This window comes from Chrysemys picta, chromosome 13 (genome assembly GCF_011386835.1).
Source record: "Chrysemys picta bellii isolate R12L10 chromosome 13, ASM1138683v2, whole genome shotgun sequence".
NCBI classification, from domain to species: domain Eukaryota; kingdom Metazoa; phylum Chordata; order Testudines; family Emydidae; genus Chrysemys; species Chrysemys picta.
Window position 1 is genome coordinate 27,040,981 of NC_088803.1, and position 18,787 is coordinate 27,059,767.

Below are 18,787 nucleotides of genomic sequence, written 5' to 3' on the forward strand. Positions count from 1 at the left end.
AGAAGAGAAGAAAATAGTTTTGAGAGAGACCCGCTCCCGTCGGAGCCGCCGGCTAAGAGAGTGTGCACCATTAGTCCAGCTCCGCGGCACAGCCCTGCCCTGGCTCTACCCCTCATGAATCCTGCTGGGCAGTTCCATCCAACCCCACCTCCACTCCAGCACTACACCTTGGAAGACATCGCAACTTCCCACTTGTACAGAGACCCCAGCAAGCTCTTGGAACAGAGGGATATGCGCGACAGACATAGCAATCTCGGTAAGAAAGCCATGGCTCCTTCTCTGTCCCATACATCATCTTGCCAAATCTGTCATACCAGGGCTCCTATGGAATGGTCCGGTACACCGCCGGGCAGCATACTGAGGAGATCCGCCAATAAAATGCACATAGCCGGAAATGGTTTTCTATAGGCAGATGAACCTGTGGGGGGCGGGGGGGCTGTATCTAAACAACCAGTTGCAGGAGCTCTTTAGAATACCATGTAAGTGGAGCTATTTGCTGTCGTCCAAGTGGTCCTTCTTGCTGTAGGCAATAGAGGGTATGTCCTGCACTGCAATGGGGAGTGTGCCTCCCAGCATGGATACAGACTTGTCTTAACTCTGCACAAGCTACCGCACTGAAGTAGCAGTGTTTACAGTGTAGCTTGGGCTAGCCACCAAAGCTTACCCCCAGAAGGTCTAGTGGGCTTGGACTCGGGTGACTAGCTGCAGTGTAGCCATGTTCCCAGAGACCAGTTTCATAGGAAGTATATGCATTTGGGATTAAAGGAAAAAATACTTGCGCAAATCAAGGTTTTTCTCTTTTCCATGCCACTGCTCTTCACTATTGAAACATACATTTTTTCGGTGTAACGAGCCTTATTATCCGCTGGCTGGAGCTACCAGACCACAATTTGAAAGTGTGGTAAAGTCTAATGGAAGAAATCATCCTGTCCAGTCCTAATTTTGGGTGTAATTCATAACAGGTTTAAATGGAGGCTATCAGGATGAGCTCGTGGACCATCGCCTAACAGAGAGAGAGTGGGCTGATGAGTGGAAGCATCTCGATCACGTAAGGAACCTAAAAATAAATAAATAAACAAACAAATCCTTTGTGGGCCCAGCAACCAAACCGCCAGGTGCTTCATTTTACATGACTGTGTCATAGGTGATGCCAAATCAGCATTTTCTGAGTGGCCTGTTTTAGTGCGCACTAAAAAGGTTTTAAAACTGCCGAATTTTCCGTAACAAGTCTCTGATCTCCTGTGATAATCTGGGTTTTGGCTAAGACGGAGTAAATGTCTTTGTGCTTTGAAGGCAGTCAAAAGGGTGCAGAGCACCCTGCCGGTAAGGAAACAGCAGGAGGCAATATATTTTTTCATGGAAACTGCAGTGTAATGTAAAGACCTTGTAATTGCTATTGCTAGTTAAAGAAGAACAAAGACTTTTTTTTTTTAGCTGCTGTTGATAATGCAATGTTAAGTAGAGCGGGGGCATTGCTATCTTCTCGGGTCTGTTTGGAAACGAAGGGCTGATTGTGACATGGACAAGTGGCACAAACTTGTGTCTTTGTGACAGTTGTCATCTTGGTTGGCATTGTGGGGATTGAACATGGGACCTCCAGAGCTACTGCAGCTTGAGCAAAAGTTCAGTAGCTGAGTCTGTAACAGACTCAGACCCTCTGTGGGTCAGGCACAGGGGAATCTGTAACATACACTCACGTGTGGGTTACACCTGCACTTTGCAGGCACCAATGTCTGTGAGGACTTACACTTGTTTATGACCTTTAAATAAGCTAATGCCTCTGTGAGCTCAGTTAGTAACCATGGCACCTGCAAAACCAATTGAACCCAATGCTACCACTTTCATGCACGTACAGGTACAAGACTATTTCGAGGGTACATACAAATATTAGCATTTTAACAGGTGTTTTCATCTACAAAGTGCTGACCAAATTGTGGGGTAATTTTGCATGTGCACAAGTGGAGGCTGGACAGAGGCCTAGCTGGAAATTTACCCTAAAATACTGTTCGTTCTTCTGATACTAATCCTGGATTCTGGGACTCCATGAAGTCAACGAAAACTATTAACGGCTTTTCAAATTGATCCCTGCATATAACGTAATTGTGATAAAATTGTGTTGAGATGGGAGATGATATCAAAGTTAAAGCATTTCCTAAATCCTGCACGGCTGGGATATAGCTAGTTACTGACAACAGAGATCGTAGAAATCGATTTGCTGCAGAAAAATGCATAATTTGCATTTTTACAGAGAATCTTTTGGTTTTTACATTTTGTGAAAAAATAAAAACGTATGTTAACTTTTCACTACATTTTACTGAAAGTACCAGTGTCACTTATTCCAGAAGTTCTCAAACTGGAGATATGCCCATGGGGGTAGGGGAGGGGGTATACCCATGGGGGGGCGTGGAATGTATTCTGGGGCGCTGTGAGAAGCTGCTGGCAGCCAGAGAGCAATTCTGTTAATTTATTTTATTATAATGATTGATGACGCTTGTAGGTTTTGAACTTGCTTAAAAATTGTAAATAAAACATTGTGTTCAACTGATAACTTATATATTGTGGTTAGGGAGACTAAAGTTCAGTGTTTCATTTTAATCGCAGAAAAACGTGGATTTTTTTTTAATCGGAGAATTTTGCGGTTTTTTTTTATCATGGGGAAAACTAGGATCCCTGCTGACAACTGTCTTTTTCCCTAAGGCAAAGTTAATCTAACTGGCTGATGGAGAATCACTGGGTACACACTGCATTCCCCTCTGTTTTCTGTGCAGCTCCAGGTGATGGGAGTTGGATAGAAATTTTGAATACAGTATGCTCTCTGTGAACCTTTTCAGGAAGTTTTAGAAATATTAAGAGTGTCAGATTTCAGCCCTCTTTCACATGGCTGATGTGAAATAGCCAAAAATTGTGTTGAAATGTCACTTCTGTAAATCAGTGACTTAATTGATTAGAGCTGCAGACCAATAAAGAGAAATTTCTCACTAATTCTGTCCCACACTGTTTCAAAATGGGGCTTTCTACCAAATGCCAGGGGAATGAATAAAAGCTATTTTTGAACAATAATTGTGTGAGAGTAGCTGATATTATTTCTTTTTTCCTGACTCTCTGAGCATATCAAGTACCTGCCAGTGGTTGAAATTGTGCCGATAATTGGTCCAAACAGGGACAGATCCCTAGTCTTATCTGTAGCGATATAGTAAAGAATAAGGAGTCAAATAGGAACCTGCTATCATAGATCTGATAATGATCAAGTAGAACTCATTTAAATAATACTTTAACAAGAAAAATCTCAGCTGTTGAGAGAATATTCTGCTTTATTTCACCGGGACTTTGAATGTCTCTGATTTTCCCATTGCCTTCAAATGATTCTACGTTCTTTGGTCTACATAAGCAGGCTAGGCCTGTTGTTGGGAAGTACGCTCTCAATTTGGCATATTCCACTAAGAAACCATTCTCTGCTCTAGAGAACGCCAAAGAAACAGGCATCGGTAACCAGTTCTGAAAATGCACCTTTCCCTCCCCAACAGGCTTTGAATTGCATCATGGAAATGGTGGAGAAGACTAGGCGCTCCATGGCTGTTCTGCGGCGCTGTCAGGAGGCTGACCGGGAGGAGCTCAACTACTGGAAGAGGCGGTGCAGCGAGAGTGCAGAGACAAGGAAGGGAGGGAGTGAATTCATCTCGAGGCAGCACAGTCCTGGGAGCTCTGACTCCATCAGCAGTGGTAAGAGCAGGAGCCAACTGCTGCCACATTGTTGCAGGGCGGCTTACCGGTCACTTGAGGCTGTGGTTCCACAGCAGCGTCCTCCAGATTTGGGGGAGTGTGACAGACCCAGACCAGTGGGGTATAGGAGTCTGGTAGAGGGCAAATATACTGGTCACTGGATGAGTAGTTTTCTGTTCCCTGAGTGACCAGAGCAGGGGCTGCACTAGAGTAATCAGGAACCTGCTAGAACCAGTTAAGAGAGACAGGCTAATTAGGACACCTGGAGCCAATTAAGAAGAAGCTGCTAGAATCAATTAAAAGGCAGGCTAATCAGGACACCTGGGTTTTAAAAGGAGCTCACTTCAGTTTGTGGCGCAAGTGTGAGGAGCTGGGAGCAAGGAGCTGAGAGTGAGAGGGTGTGCTGCTGGAGGACTGAGGAGCACAAGCATTATCAGACACCAGGAGGAAGGTCCTGTGGTGAGAATAAGGAAGGTGTTTGGAGGAGGCCATGGGGAAGTAGCCCAGGGAGTTGTAGCTGTCATGCAGCTGTTACAGGAGGCACTATAGACAGCTGTAGTCCACAGGGCCCTGGGCTGGAACCCTGAGTAGAAGGCGGGCCCGGGTTCCCCCCAAACCTCCCAATTGACCTGGACTGTGGGTTCTTCCAGAGGGGAAGGTCTCTGGGCTGTTCCCCAACCCACATGGTGAATTTCTGAGGCAAGAAAATCCGCCAATAAGCGCAGGACACACCAAGATAGAGGAGGAACTTTGTCACAGGGAGATTTAAACCTAGAGGCTTAGAAACAGGGCCCTTTGGTTCATCTAATGTGTCAGATCTAAAAGCCGCGAAATGTGAAATGTTGCATGGCAACATCCGGTTGGATCAAGTGCTCTGAAACTTACATGTATCAGTGAGTGACTGGAGGAAAAATAAGTTGTTCGTACACTCTGAGATTGAAAGAGTTTCTCTAGACTGGCCTTTGCCCTACTTTGAAAGTATCATATAAATCTGAAACTTGAAAACCAAGTTGATGTTGAGTTTCAGGTGCACCCCAAAAATAGTGAATACTTTAAAAAAATATATATTATTGGGAGCATGGTGAACTTGTAGCTGCCTGTAGTTCTGAAATGACTTAAGCAGCTTCCCCTAAACTTTGCAAAAGTTAAAATTTCTCTATAGAAATTTCTCTTTAGAAATATTTTGGGGAGAAGAGGACCGAGAATAGAGTGTAGAATGGTTGCAGCCATCATTATAAAATCAGTACTAATTGGCACCATGATATCTCTGAAAGTGCCAAGGAACTGTAGGCTTTGTTTTAGAAGCAGGTTTTCATTAGGAAGAAATCATTGTCATTCAGTCCATTTAAAGCCATGAAGAAGGTATACTCTATGAACGGCCCCTCTTAATGTATTGGAAGTATAGTCTTTAATGGTGTGCCAGGAATTATTATTCTACTCTGCTCTACTCTACCCTTAAAAATAGCACTGGTGCAGTTCTGTGTTTGTCACTCAAATTCCAGATCACGGGCACTTAAATTACAAGTGAAAACATGTGTTGCTTTTTGTTTTCTCTACCTGCCTGCCCTACAGACTTACGTGGGGCTCTGAGAGTCAAGCTGGACTCATTCATTCATTTCTTTGCCATAGGTAATAAAGATTCTGCAGGACAAATGATTCCCTCAGGGACACCTGTGCAGCCCTGTTGCCTTCAGTTGAGTTTTTACAGGTTTAACCGACTAGAACCTAGCAAATAATTCTGTTGACCTGACAAAAGAGACAGAACCCAGCTCCCTCTTTCTTAACTATGTTGATTCTAACTAGAGCAGCAAAGTGGTAAAAAGTCACTGGAGTCAGCAGATGGTAATGAATACACGCAGGGAGCAGATCTGTTAAGTACAGGGAATACCATTGAATGTAGTTGCTTCTCAGAACACAGCAGCCTTTTAAAACTGCTCAGGACTAAGGTAGCTACAGCACCAAGGTGTTAAAAATTACTTAAAAGAATAGAATCTTGTTGAGTTCTCCCTTAACAGGTTGTAATATCAAGGACTGTAATACCAGTGTTTTTAAGCTAGAGGGTGCAGTTCAATCAAAAACCTCCAAGTCAGTGAAATAACTGGGGTATACATTGCAGTGTTTTGTAAGAACCTATGGAACAACAAACTCTGATATTTCTGCCCCTTCCATTACCCTTTGACTTAGTTTAGTTTCATTTTTCTGAAGTCATGTGAACCTTTAGAAAAACATATTTTTTAAAAATATACCAGAAAGGATTGTGTGTAAAAGCCATCTACTGGATTTCTAAAACCTTTCCAATGGAAATATATTTTAAATGGGTGAGATCACATGATACGAAATAGAGATACTGTTTACCAGCATCTGTCACATTTGATCTCCCTGAGCTTGTGTAGTATTGGGCCAGTTGTCTGTACACCTATAGCTTTAAGAGATGCATAGTTTGTATTTCAGTTTTAGTCTGTGAGTTGCCTTTGGGATCTTTGAAAATGAAAAGTGCTGTATTTAATGTAATACATTGTTAGTATAGATTGATCTTCACAATCATTGCACATAACAGATGTTTGATGAGGTATATTTATAAATATAGCCTGTGATTATAAAGTATCAGAAGATGGAAGTGGATTACACTGTGCAATAAATCAAGCAGGACACTAATTAAAAGTTCATTTATCATCTTGCCATTTGATGAATGGTTTTAGCTGCAGAAATCACTTGCTTGGGTTTTAGCTATTAAGCCTATCGTGGTCCCTTGGTGCTTTAGCTAGGTTTATAGGCATTGGCTGCAGGTTCTCATAGCTTTCCTGCAGGGTTTGGAATGGCTGTTTAAGCAAAATAATTCAGGGAGAGGAGACACTGCTGATCTGTCAGTGCATTCCTTGTTTCCACAGATTCCCAGCGGGACTTTAGCAGCAGGTCAGGGACGGGCTATGTTACTGAAGAGATATGGAAAAAAGCTGGTAAGTATTTGTAGATGGTCACTTGACAGAGTTATCACAAGCTTAAGATAAATGCAGATGGGACACAGGGCCAGATGCAAAGTCATGCTTGTAGAAAAGCATCTTGAATGTGCTGTTCCTTCCTGGCTGGCTGGTTATATGCTGACCTAGATTTGCAAAGATGCATGCACCTGAGCTGAGCACACACTTGATGTGTGTGCGCAGTTTGGGAGTTTGCATGCCACATTCAGTGCACGCCCGGCCCCAGAAGTATAAATACCTGGGGAGACAAGTTTGGGAAGCTGTTGGAGACGCACTTGGGAAAACGTAGGTCTGAACTTAATGTGCCCAGCGGCAGAGTGTAGAGGTTTGGAGTTAATACATTGGGGAAACAAATCCCATTGAACGTAACCCAGCACCATTTCAGCTAAATTAATCTGGGTCCCTCCATTTCTTGGGCCTTCAATCTGCATGGTGTTTTTAGCCCTTTTTTTGCCTGCTCTTGACCTACTCCTGCCTGGATTTCCAGTACTCTTGGTTTTCAGTGGCTACAAGCTGATAGGCTAATGACCAGAAGCAGTTGGCATCAGGGCTGATCAGAAGGCTGTGTAGAACCAGATGGTGGATTTAGACTGGGTCCCAGTAGGTAGACTTATCCTAGTAAGCATCATGACAATTGGCACTAAGTAGGCATCCTTGTCTTCAGCCTCAGCAGAGTGGCCATGGATTGACTTGCCTGTGGCTACTGGACTCCCCTCTCTCCCTAGAGGTTGTCTCTTCAGCTTAGGGGTGAGGTTCATTGGCACGAGCCAGTGTTCTTATCTGCTTATTGTCTCATTAGTGAATCCACCCTAACATTGAACAGTGCTGCCAATGGGGATTTTCCTTCCCAGTCTCACTCAGTCATCTTTGTCCGAGGCTTGTTTTGCCTGCGAGGCTGGTTGATGAGGCTGTTGTTTTCTTCCAGAAGAAGCTGTGAATGAGGTGAAGCGCCAGGCCATGTCTGAGGTGCAGAAAGCTGTGGCTGAGGCAGAGCAGAAGGCATTTGAAATGATTGCATCCGAGAGGGCCCGCATGGAACAAACCATTGCAGATGCAAAGCGCCAAGCTACTGAGGATGCCTTCCTCATAATTAATGAGCAGGAAGAGTCTACAGAGGTAAGAACCCAGGGCCGTATCCCTGCAGCTCGGCTGGGAGAACGATGGGCAGCAGTGTTCTAGGATGAGATATGGTGCCCAGTTCACATTGACTCGCAGTGGGCGTTGGGCTCTGAACTCCCGTTTTGTTTTGTTTGACAGCGGGATCAGTTTAGAAATGATTCCACTGGGCATGCTGTGAAACCTGTGTAAGAGGCTACCTCGTGTACGTGAAAATCGTGTTGAAGGGCCAGTGTGTATGGGGATCCTGACTCGGAGCAGTGCCACAGTAGCTACACTAGATTTATCCCAGTACGAGAGGAAAATCAGAGCTGCTGAATACAGTTCTGTTCCACTTTCCTTTGAGTACAGCCACTCTTTAGCAACTGGTTTTGTAGCAGGCCCTGGAGAGATTTAAAAAAAAAGTTGCCTTGTTTTTCTTAATGACTTTAAAATTATAATAATAATAATAATAATTAATACCTAGCTCTTATCTAGTGCTTTTCATCCATAGTTCTCAAAGCACTTCACAAAGGAGATCAGGATTATTACTAGGGTGACTAGATGTTCCAATATTATCAGGACTGTCCTGATATTAGGGGCTTTGTGTTACATAGCGCACACGCGCGCACACACACACTCTCCCTAATGTTTCATACTAACTGATCGCCCTGATCATTACTCACATTTTACAGATGGGGAAACAAAAGCACTGAGAGGGGAAGTGACTTGTCCATTGCCACACAGTAGACTGGTGGCGGAGCCAGGAATAGAACCCATATTTCCTGAGTCCCAACCCTAGTACCCTACCCACTAGGCCACACTGCTGCCCGAAAGACAAGCAACATCCTAGTTTGATTCTGCACTTAATTCCAGATGGGCATTCAGAAACTTACATAGCTCATTATATAGCAGTCTGTAAGTGTGTGTTCATCTGTCTGTGCAGACCAGCATGGTGAATATCATCTTGGATATTGGGGTTTGTGTTGTCTTACAAAACACGTGCTGCATAACAGATTCATTGTGAGATAAACACTTAGCTGCACTCCACATATAGCCCCAGTATTTTTCTCATTAGTGAAAACTCGTAAAGCTTAGTGGAGCATGAACAATCTTGAGCACGTCAGTGCAAAATTTTACTTTGATCCTTCCAGGACTAAAAAAACCCCACAAAATATACCCAACAGGGTATTTGCATGTTTTCTAGACAGTGATGTTTGCTTCCTTCATAATTAGTGGGCACTGACAGGTAAGGATTGATTTTATGAAAATGAAGTATAACCTTCCTCATTAATAATGCCTAACATTATTACAGTGGAAATTTAGTTTATTTACCTTTTCAATTCCCCTCATCTTGAGCAAAGAAAATAGCTTGGTCCATTCTTTCTTTTTCTCACAATGCTTCTACAATAGATTCAATCTTAATATTGGGGAATATTTAAATATAGTGCTAACACTGTTTTCACTAGTCTCTCTCCATCACTGGCAACAACTCTGCTATCCTCTCCATCATTCAGTGACTCAGCTTTGGGGTTATCTTGGACTCCTCTCTCTTTCTGGCCTTGTCACATCCAGGCTCTTGCCAAATGACATTCCCCTATTTCCCCCCTGATGCTGATTTACTTCCCCTCATTAATGACCCCTTGAAGTGTGTTGTGCATGGGGAGTACGGTCAGGGGGTTCTGTATGCACCTGTATGGAGCTAATTTAGAGGGGAAACTAATTTAACATATGGAGAATAAAGGGGAAATCCCAAAGACACTTGTTTTTTTTTTTTTTAAGAGGAATCTTAAGATTCTCAGCACTAACCTAAGAATATAAGAATGCCCATACTGGATCAGACCAATGGTCCATGTAGCCCAGTCTCCTGTCTCTGACAGTGGCCAGTGCCAGAGCTACAGTAGGAGTGTACAGAATGTTGCCATTTTAGAGAGATCCACTCCTGTTTTCCCCTCCCAGCTTCTGGTAGAGGTTTAGGGTCACTTTGAGCATGGGGTTGCATCTCTGACCATTTTGGCTAATAGCAGTTGATATACCTATCTCCCATGAGCTTATCTAGTTCTTTTTTTTGAACCCAGTTATATTTTTGGTGTTCACAACATCCCCTGGCAATGAGTTCCATAGATTTGTTGTGTGAAAAAGTTCTTCCTCTTGTTAGTATTAAATTTGCTATTAATTTCATTCATCAGGGTGACTCCTGGTTTTTGTATTGTGTGAAAGGGTAAATAACACTTCTCTATTCACTTTTTCCACACCATTTGTGATTTTGTAGACCTCTGTCATATCCTCCTTGCCACTTTCCTAGCTCTAAGCTCAACAGCCATAATCTTTTTGTCTCCTTGTGTCAAAGCCGTTCCATACCCTTCATCATCCTTGTTGCCTTTCTCTGAACCTTTTCCAGTTCCCCCATGTCCTTTTTGAGATGGGGTGACTGAAACTAGACACACTATTCAAGATGTGGGCACACCGTGGATTTTATACAATGGCATTATATTTTCTGTCTTATTTTCCATCCCTTTCCTTATAGTTCCTAACATTTTGTTAGCTTTTTTGACTGCTCCTGCTCCTTGAGCTGAAGGGTTCAGAGAACTATTCCCCAGTGACTCCTAGATCTTTCTTGAGTGGCAACAGCTAATTTAGAAGCCAGCACTTGACTGTGCATCTCAAGAACTGAAGTGGGCGTGTGATGAGAAGAAGGGTGGTTGTGGTTTTTTTAATGAATACAGAGTCATTTGCAAAGTGATGTCTGAAAGACTAGTAGCAAGTATAAACTGCTCCATTGCACTGGGAGAGTCAGAAGGAAAGAAGCTGTGCTCCGGTCTTACTCACTTGTTAAGGTTATGAAATATTACTGCTCAAATTAATAAAAGTAAGATTCCTATAGCTCTTGTTATTCCAAAGGCTCCCAAAGCACTTTGCAAACTCTGGAATGAACATGTGTGCGCTGATCTGCCTTTGTTTTTTTCCTACCCTTGTTCGCCCCGCCACAGTTGCATTTCTGGAGCATCGCTGTGTGGGTGTTTCTGGTTTGTTTTGGAGCTGTAGTTTCTGGGTGAGGGTCTGGTGAGCACATGGAGTTTGTTTTGTTGTGAATTGTGGAGGCCAGGAAATAGCCCCCTTGCTCTCATTGTTTGGCAGGTTTCTGTGGTACCATGACTGTCTGAGTCTGGGAGGGAATGAGAGAAACAAGATAAGTGATGTAATAGTTTTTATTGGACCAACGGAAATAGTATTGCCCTCCCCATCTCCTTGTTCAGGTCTCGGGCATCAAGGAACAAGAGTTCCCATTCCAAAGCACAGAAATGCTGGTCTCTCTTGTGATTATGGTGTCTTCCATTGGTGTCGATGGAATATGGCTCCGCATGGGTTGGTTATGTGGTTTGTGAGGATACTGAGTTAGCCTGAAAGAGGCCTGTTCGGGCAACTCTCCATAGGGAGGCAAGCCTCACAGATGGCACCAGCCACCTCATTCTAGGATCGTGCAGAAAATCCTCATGGTCCCACTGAAAAATATTGATGTTGCCCAAACTGGACAAGGTAACTCAGATTCCTCCTCCAGGAGTGTCTCAATAATGTCCAATCTGCTGTGAATAAAGCCATCACTACTTCATGGAGGGTCACACAATTCTACCGATCGCTGAGCCATGATTGGATGGTACTGCATGCCCAGTTTTGACACAGCTGGCTCCAGCCGGTACGCAGGCATCCTTCAGGATGAAAGGAGCTATATATTTATTACATATTATTATGACTGGGGACAAAAAGAAATTGAATATAGTTATCTATTTCTTGGCTAAACATCTAAGGAGAGGGTGTAGCAGTCACTAAGGATTGAAGGATGCTGGTATCAAGGAGCGGGAGGAATTGGTTAGCATGATACAGAAGTTATGAGATAAAATTAAGTAAAGGAATGATTTTTAGGCTAAATATCAGGCCAAACTTTTAGCTAGCGAGATTTGTTTGCGTGATGCTGTGTTCACCCAAGGGAAATGATGGAAGCACCACCATGTGATAAAGTTAAAACTGGATTCCTGAAACGGCATTGGAGCATAGAGCCGCAGGAAAACCCTGGACTGTCCAGCCACTAGATCTTTTTGTCACTAACCTCTGTGATTCTTCTGTGGAATGCATTATTCTTCAGACACCACATTAAGAAGCTGTGTCATTATTCCAGCGTATCCTGTAATCCATAAAATATGGCTAGAAGCAAACTGTTTTTTAGGCAGGAGTGTCAGTAGCTATCAAGCTGTGACTTAATTTCTCAGGCTTCACATGCCAGTGGAGTATTTTTCCACATTCTTCTTCTGAAAGAGATTGACTGCTCTCCTGTGTGTGGTGACTCTACCAATCAACTGAGTTAGGCTCTTTGCTACAAGCCAGTAAATTATTGCCAGGAGCAAATGGTTTTCGGTGCAGAACTGCTGAGCTGTGAGAGCTGCTAACACGCATCTTGCCGAGCTTCACAGCAAGAGCGATGCGCCACCAGAGAAACTCTCGAGGCAGCTTCCCTTTCCTGCTCTCTTAGCAGCTTTTTGTTGGCATTGCAGAAGCGCGGTGGTTCGTGAAATACGTCTTGTGGGGTGGGAGTAAGGGGGTACACGTGGAATCTGGGGAAAGCTGTTTTTTCACAGCAAACGTTGCTCTCCCAGTATGTTTTTGCTGCAGAAAGCTAATCCTCCAATTCCGCTTCTGTGACCAACTGCAGTCACCGCTCCCGGTTTTGGCCTTTTGCCCTTGTGCTCCTTACAAACCAGTCACACGGTGTAAGCCCACCAGCCGACACATCTTCCAGCGTCCAGCTTCCAGGTTGAATCTCACCCCCTGGGAACAGTTTCACGTGGCGGATGAGCTTTTAAATTAGCTTTTTCTTTTCCACATTAGTCCATTGAAACCTCTTGTGCAGATAAACAGGGTCACAGGCAAATGTTGACTCCATAGTAATGTTGTAATCTCTGTGAAGAGCCCTTAGATAGTAAAATAGAGCTGCTTAAAACAGGAAATGAAAAGAAGGTGTATCAGCATCTGTGCTCGTGGGCCTGCACTTGGGGTATGCTGTCAGTTGGGTAGAGTCTGGCAGGTTCTAGTTCTAGCACAGAGGCGTGGTCTGTTCCTGGGCTAAAATGTGTGTGAAATGGCTGGAAGTGGTGGATTTTTTTACATTTTATTTCTTCTGGGACAAAGCAGTGTGTGCAATAAGGTGACCAGACAGCAAGTGTGAAAAATCGGGACGGGGGTGGGGGGTAATAGGAGCCTATGTAAGAAAAAGACCCAAAAATCAGGCCTGTCCCTATAAAATCGGGACATTTGGTCACCCTAGCCTGCAAATCCTGCAAATGCCGAGTAAGCCCTGTCTTGCTGCCCTCCAAACTATATAAACGTCCTCTGGAAATATATTTTTAAGTCAAGTGTTTTCTGTCTTGCAGAGCTGTTGGAATTGCGGTCGCAAAGCCAGTGAGACGTGCAGCGGATGCAACATTGCCCGATACTGTGGCTCTTTCTGCCAGCACAAAGACTGGGAGCGACATCATCGGATCTGCGGACAAGGATTACACAACCAGGCCAAGCCGCTTTCCCTGCCAGCAGGGCGATTGGCAGCAGCCACCGCCAAGCCAGCCGATGGGGTTCCAAGCCCCGCCCTAGAGAAGACCTCTGCAACGACCTCTCGATCCTCTACCCCAGCTTCCGTGACAGCAATAGACACTAATGGACTCTAAATCTTTCCATTCAGTTCAATATGTTTTACACATTTTCCTGTTTTTAATCCTAAAAAACACATTCGCTCCACAGAAGGTTGTCAAAACTCCACCGGCTACTCTAGAGCCCTGACGCTCCAGCTAATCTTTGTGAGGCTTTTTCCATTTCATTATAATCCATCAGCAGTTGTTAAGAACCACATGCCAGCCTTGCCAATGGGACCTCAACGCTGTTCGCTTTTAAGTCTTGGCGCCAGAGAGCACGTCACCTGGACCTTTAGGACTATGGCCTCTTCCGCTTTGTTTTAATTGAACTTCTTTGGGAAGGAGCTCCCGTGTCCTGCCTTGACATGTAAGAGAATCCAGGCGAGCAGCACGCGGTATCCAAGGATGAAGTGTGGTGTTCTCCTTTCTGCTGGATGGCCAGGCTGCCTGAACAGCCTCCCCATACAACTCGCTGCTCCTCCTCTTTCATCAGATACATATTTTTCTTCTTCCCAGATGGCTCTGTACTTCTTAACTCTCTGCAATGAACTGTCCACCTGAACTGATTTTCCTCAGTGGGAGAACTTCTCATTCTCCAGGGTAATGAGAAATAAGCAGTTTCTTGGTTACAGATGTCTGCTTTTCCCCAGGTCTCAGCTGGGTAGTGACACGAGGATTACAGGGGTTGGGCATTCCCTGGAGGAGAGGAGAATTGTGTTCTGTTGAGGAGGGAAGCTAAACAAATCTCCGTGCTGAGAGGGAACAGTTGATCTTTTTTATATGGCCCATTTTTAATCCTCTTCTCTAACTGGACAGTCCATTGTTTATCAATCAGCTTGGTTAGGAGCCTCCACTCTCCTTGTGTGCTGAATATTTCAGACCAAATCTCGACCTGTCATCATGGCCTGTTGCCCCAGAGGCTGGGTTGGGTTACTTTGCTGTGCAGGAAAGATTTTTCCACTGCATGGAAACTGTTAGTTTTAGATTTGTTGACTTTGTTTTTAATCTCCTCCACACGATTGCAATGGGTCATTTACAGCCTGTTCTTTCCAAGCATGTTGGTGCAATGATTTTAAAAAAAAGTTTCACAATTTTGCAATTGTCAATTTTTTTCAACGTCCAAGCCTAAATGGGATTACCAGAGCTCTGTTGTGTGCTGAACTCTTGGTTCCAGACCTATGTTCCATGCAGAGAAGGGCAACCCTATCCAAGCACCTGGTTGCGCTGCTCTAGTTGACAAAATTCACTAGCAGTGCATTTATAAACCAATGTATATCACCGTGTCCATCATTTAAAGCCTGGTCTAGAGATGGCTGCTCAGAAGGGTGCAATCTGGTTGGGTTGTGGCATGCTGAACTGGCTGTTAATAGGCTGGTTGGGCCTGAAGGCAATGTTTTAATCTGGTCCGGGGGGGAGATGCAGAGTTTGCCTAGAAGAACTTATTTTATGAGTCCCCCAAAAACTTGTTACATGTGCAGGTAATGCAACAGGAATCGGCGCATGTTCGCTTTGGGAGTCCCACTGACTTCTCATGCTGCACATGAATAAGGGCTAGAGTATTAACCCTTCATTGAGGTTTTGTTTCCGAGACTCTGTTGTCCTTCTGTGATCTTTGGATTGGAGCCAAACAAGACAAATAATTCCTAAATTATATTTGGTCACTGTTTAAAATGGCAGCTGATAATGGAGATGTAATTTACTATTCCTCGGGCTAGCAATGGGAACAGGTGTGCTGTCGACTGGATGTTGTTGATATGCCATGGTAACAAGAGCAAGTTAGCTCATTGCTTCTGCTGTGGTCCTTAGGGAGTGCAATTTGGAAGCTGCTGTCTCCAGTAATGAAGTGGTTAACTCGCATGTCTTAATAGTTTTCGCTCACAGGCAAAAATCTTCTCATTGCCGAAATTCCGTATTAAGAATCACTAGTTTTTGCCCTGCGAGAGATGGTTACTACCACAGTTCGGAGCCTGGACTCAGTCCTGGCCTGTAGATACAGATTGCAGGTAGATGAAAGAGCTGCTTCTCTGGTATAGACTCTTCTGCTTCTTAAAGGAAGAACAGCTCGGGATTGCCGCGTGCAAGGATAATTGTTGGCAGTATTCCTTACGTGTCTGAAGTCCTTCTCCATGGATATGTGCATACCTGCCTCAAGTACAAGAGCTGGGGCCATCTCGGGGGGTGAGGCTGTTCCATAGCCATCTATATTCACCTCAGAGAACAGCTGATGCCTCCTGGATAGTGGAAACCTATTTGCAAACAATTCCTATCCTGTGTAAGGTTCTCATCTTTGTTCCCTTCATTTGCTATTGCTATCAGGATATTTCTGCAGAAACAGCGTCTCAGGTGTGAAATCCCTCCAAAGTCCTGTTCTTCTCTTAAACTATCAGACCTTTCCAGTGAAGATCCAGTACCCATCAGCATTGTACTGGGTTGAGAAGGACCAGAGAGAAGCCACAGAGTATGTGGTTTTCATGAAAATATCCTTTGTAATAGAGGACGGGATTCTGCAGTCTTTACTCAGTCAATGCGCCCAATGGAAGGTTTGATTAAGGACCCTCTTGGTACAGAGGTAACCCTGAAAACTTTTTCAGTTGCCTCCGGTAACTAAATAACATTGCCTCAATGTTTGTAGTATCCTCTGTATTTAGCTACAAATACTGAAGTGATACTAGTTAGTTGTCTAAGGGCAATCCCTAAGATCAGACCCCAAAAAGGATGAGAGCAATACAGTGCTCTAAGGAATTATTTGTAAATAGACAGTCTTCCATAGTTTTCATGCAACTTCAATGGCTCTCTATGTATTAAAATAAAAATTAACCCCAATGTAAATAAATGAAATACTAACAGTCATGATTAGAATGATTTTTTTTAAACCTGGAATGATAAATGTGAAATTCTGGTATGGGAAGACTTGTTGGATTGAGTTTTCTATATTTTTTTGTCATTTAATTCTGTAATAGGAATTTACTTAATTCCTGTGCATAACTTATTTAATGTACTGTATAAAGGAACCCAAACTGTTACAGATGTATTTAGTTTGTTCTACTCAAAGTAGTCAATAAAAAGACTATATTCATCTTACCACTCCTCCTTCATCTCTCAAAGGGAATAGCATTCTATCATGATACATGCAACAGGCTTAGATTCCTTGAGGTTTCTGTTGGAACAGTGCCACACTATCGTGACTGATAAGGGTTGTGGGAAATGACAGCAGTATGTCCACTTCAAAGCTGAGAAACCAAGGCAGCCATGCCAATCTTCTGGCACATCCATGGAGCCCAAAATGAATCCCCAAAGTCAACTACAAATGCAGAATTCCAACCTGAGTTATGCACAGAGGTTTTTTAAAAGTGGTTTAATTTTGGTACTCAGGCCAAGATGTTTATCTCAAAGGATATTCTCTAGCCCCCAAATTCCAGTGATCGATAGATCTATAAAAATTTCATATTTCCCCCCCTCCCCCGATTTACTGGCATATTCAACCTGCTGAAGTCTCAGTGTTGAGGGGGAGCAACTAACATTTAGAGACAAAAATCACTGCTTAAAGCTTGGCACAAATTGGGATTGGTTTCTCTGGGACAAATAACATTTTCAGTCACTTCAGTTTCACAGTCTGACATTTCTCTTTTAAGTAATTAGCAGAAAGCGAGGATGCCAGATTTCTGCTGGGATGGAGGTCCATTGTTACCCAAAAGAAGGGAGTGGCAAGTCGCTTCATCTTGCTGAGCCTCAGTTCCTCACCTTTGACTGCAGTGAGATGCTGCAGAGAGCTTTGCAAAGAGGTGCTTCATTGGGATGATTCTTGCTTTGGGTGCAAGAGTTCCTGGGTTCAAATCCCAGATGAGCCCAGTTAACCACTGGAACAATTTACCAAGGTGTGTGGTGGATTCTCCATCACTTTTTCAATCAAGATTGGATGTTTTTCTAAAAGCTCTGCTCTGTGAATTATTTGGGGCTGTTCTCTGGCCTGTGCTATACAAGAGGTCAGTAGATGATCACAATGGTCCCTTCTGGCCTCGGAATCTGTGACTTTTGCTTGTATGTGTCATCTTCTTTTCTCCCACAGTTTGACTGCCTTGTCTATTTAGAATATAGACCCTTGAGGGCAAGGAATGTCTCTTGCTGTGTATGTACAGTGCTTTGCATGCTGGAGCACTGATGTTGGTTGGGATGTCTAGAAGATACTGTAAATAATTACAATAAGTACCTGCATTTCAGAATGGGATGTGGTTGCAAGGTGATGGGAATTATTTACCTGAAATATCCCTACATTACATTCTTTTGCAGTCAGAAGACCTGGTCCCCATGGACTACTGCATATGGAGTACATTGCTCCTGAAATGTGATTGTCTCTGGGGTGGAACACATCTAACAGTGCACCCCTAATGATGGTGTGCTGCTGTTTAGGACAGGAACTTCTCTATCTGATATTACAGGAGAGGATTTGGGAGGCCACAATCATCACCTTTGCATGCTCTCCGTCTTGGCACATGTTCCAGCCATGGCTGAGGCTCAGGCTGGAGGAGATTTGGATAGTTGTGTCTGCTGTTCTTACATGCTGCATAATCCCAGGATTTCAGCCTCCAGGGCTCTGTCGGCCAATTTTTACAAACACTTAATTCATTTGTTTAAATGAAATTCTAAACATGGAGAAAAACATGCATTTGTATTTGGCAGCCAGTGTTTTACCCTGCTGGGCGGACGGCATTTTAATGCATTATTCACAACGGTAAAATCTTAGACCATAATTTGCTCTAATCACAGATTCTCACTGTGAATTTGCATCTATTCTTGGATTAAGTCTGAACGTTAAGCTGTTGCGTTCTCTAGAATGAGTGCAGTGCTCGTTCCTGCTATAGTCTCGCTCGCTTCCTGTCTCTATAATTGTGAGGCAACCCAAATTGTCCAAAGAGCAAATAAGCCTGCTCTCCAACAGGAAACCTTTGGGCAACCTGTTGTACCTCCTCTCACCATAGCATGTGGTCCGTGATCCACACTTCTTCTATGCATTCAGCAGAAAGATGCTGGCTACTGCTGTGAACGGTTCTTCTGCGAGTCTTGCTCATGTCCATTCCATGCTAGGCGCGTGTGCACCATTGCTGGAGATTTTTCCCTTAGTAGTATCCACTGGGCAGGCTCTAACACCCTCTGGACCATGGGCTTATGCACTGGTATAAGGTGCACTGCTGGCCCCGCACCATCTCAATTACTTACCGCCTATGAGGGTTGCTGGAACACCCCTTCTTCCTTTGTCAGGGCTTCTTCCTAGTGGCTTTTGGACTTTTTCTACGTTTGCAGTTATCAGAGTGTAGTGTA

General features: G+C 43.8%; 1 protein-coding gene across 6 annotated transcripts in view; it reads left to right on the top strand.

Moving 5' to 3' along the window:
• The window catches only part of CBFA2T2 (CBFA2/RUNX1 partner transcriptional co-repressor 2), a 94,536-nt gene extending 77,984 nt beyond the window's left edge, over positions 1 to 16,552 (top strand). For 3 of the 6 annotated variants that reach the window (XM_008168139.4, XM_065565697.1, XM_008168141.4), the window contains exons 6-11: positions 3 to 256; positions 963 to 1,048; positions 3,525 to 3,720; positions 6,609 to 6,677; positions 7,624 to 7,814; positions 13,217 to 16,552. In XM_008168139.4, coding sequence (XP_008166361.1) covers positions 3 to 256; positions 963 to 1,048; positions 3,525 to 3,720; positions 6,609 to 6,677; positions 7,624 to 7,814; positions 13,217 to 13,507 — 1,087 coding nt within the window. In that variant the 3' untranslated portion in view covers positions 13,508 to 16,552. The remainder of the gene's footprint in view (positions 1 to 2; positions 257 to 962; positions 1,049 to 3,524; positions 3,721 to 6,608; positions 6,678 to 7,623; positions 7,815 to 13,216) is intronic. The other 3 variants (XM_008168140.4, XM_065565698.1, XM_042854976.2) reach the window with 2 other exon arrangements.
• Positions 16,553 to 18,787: the final 2,235 nt, after the last annotated feature.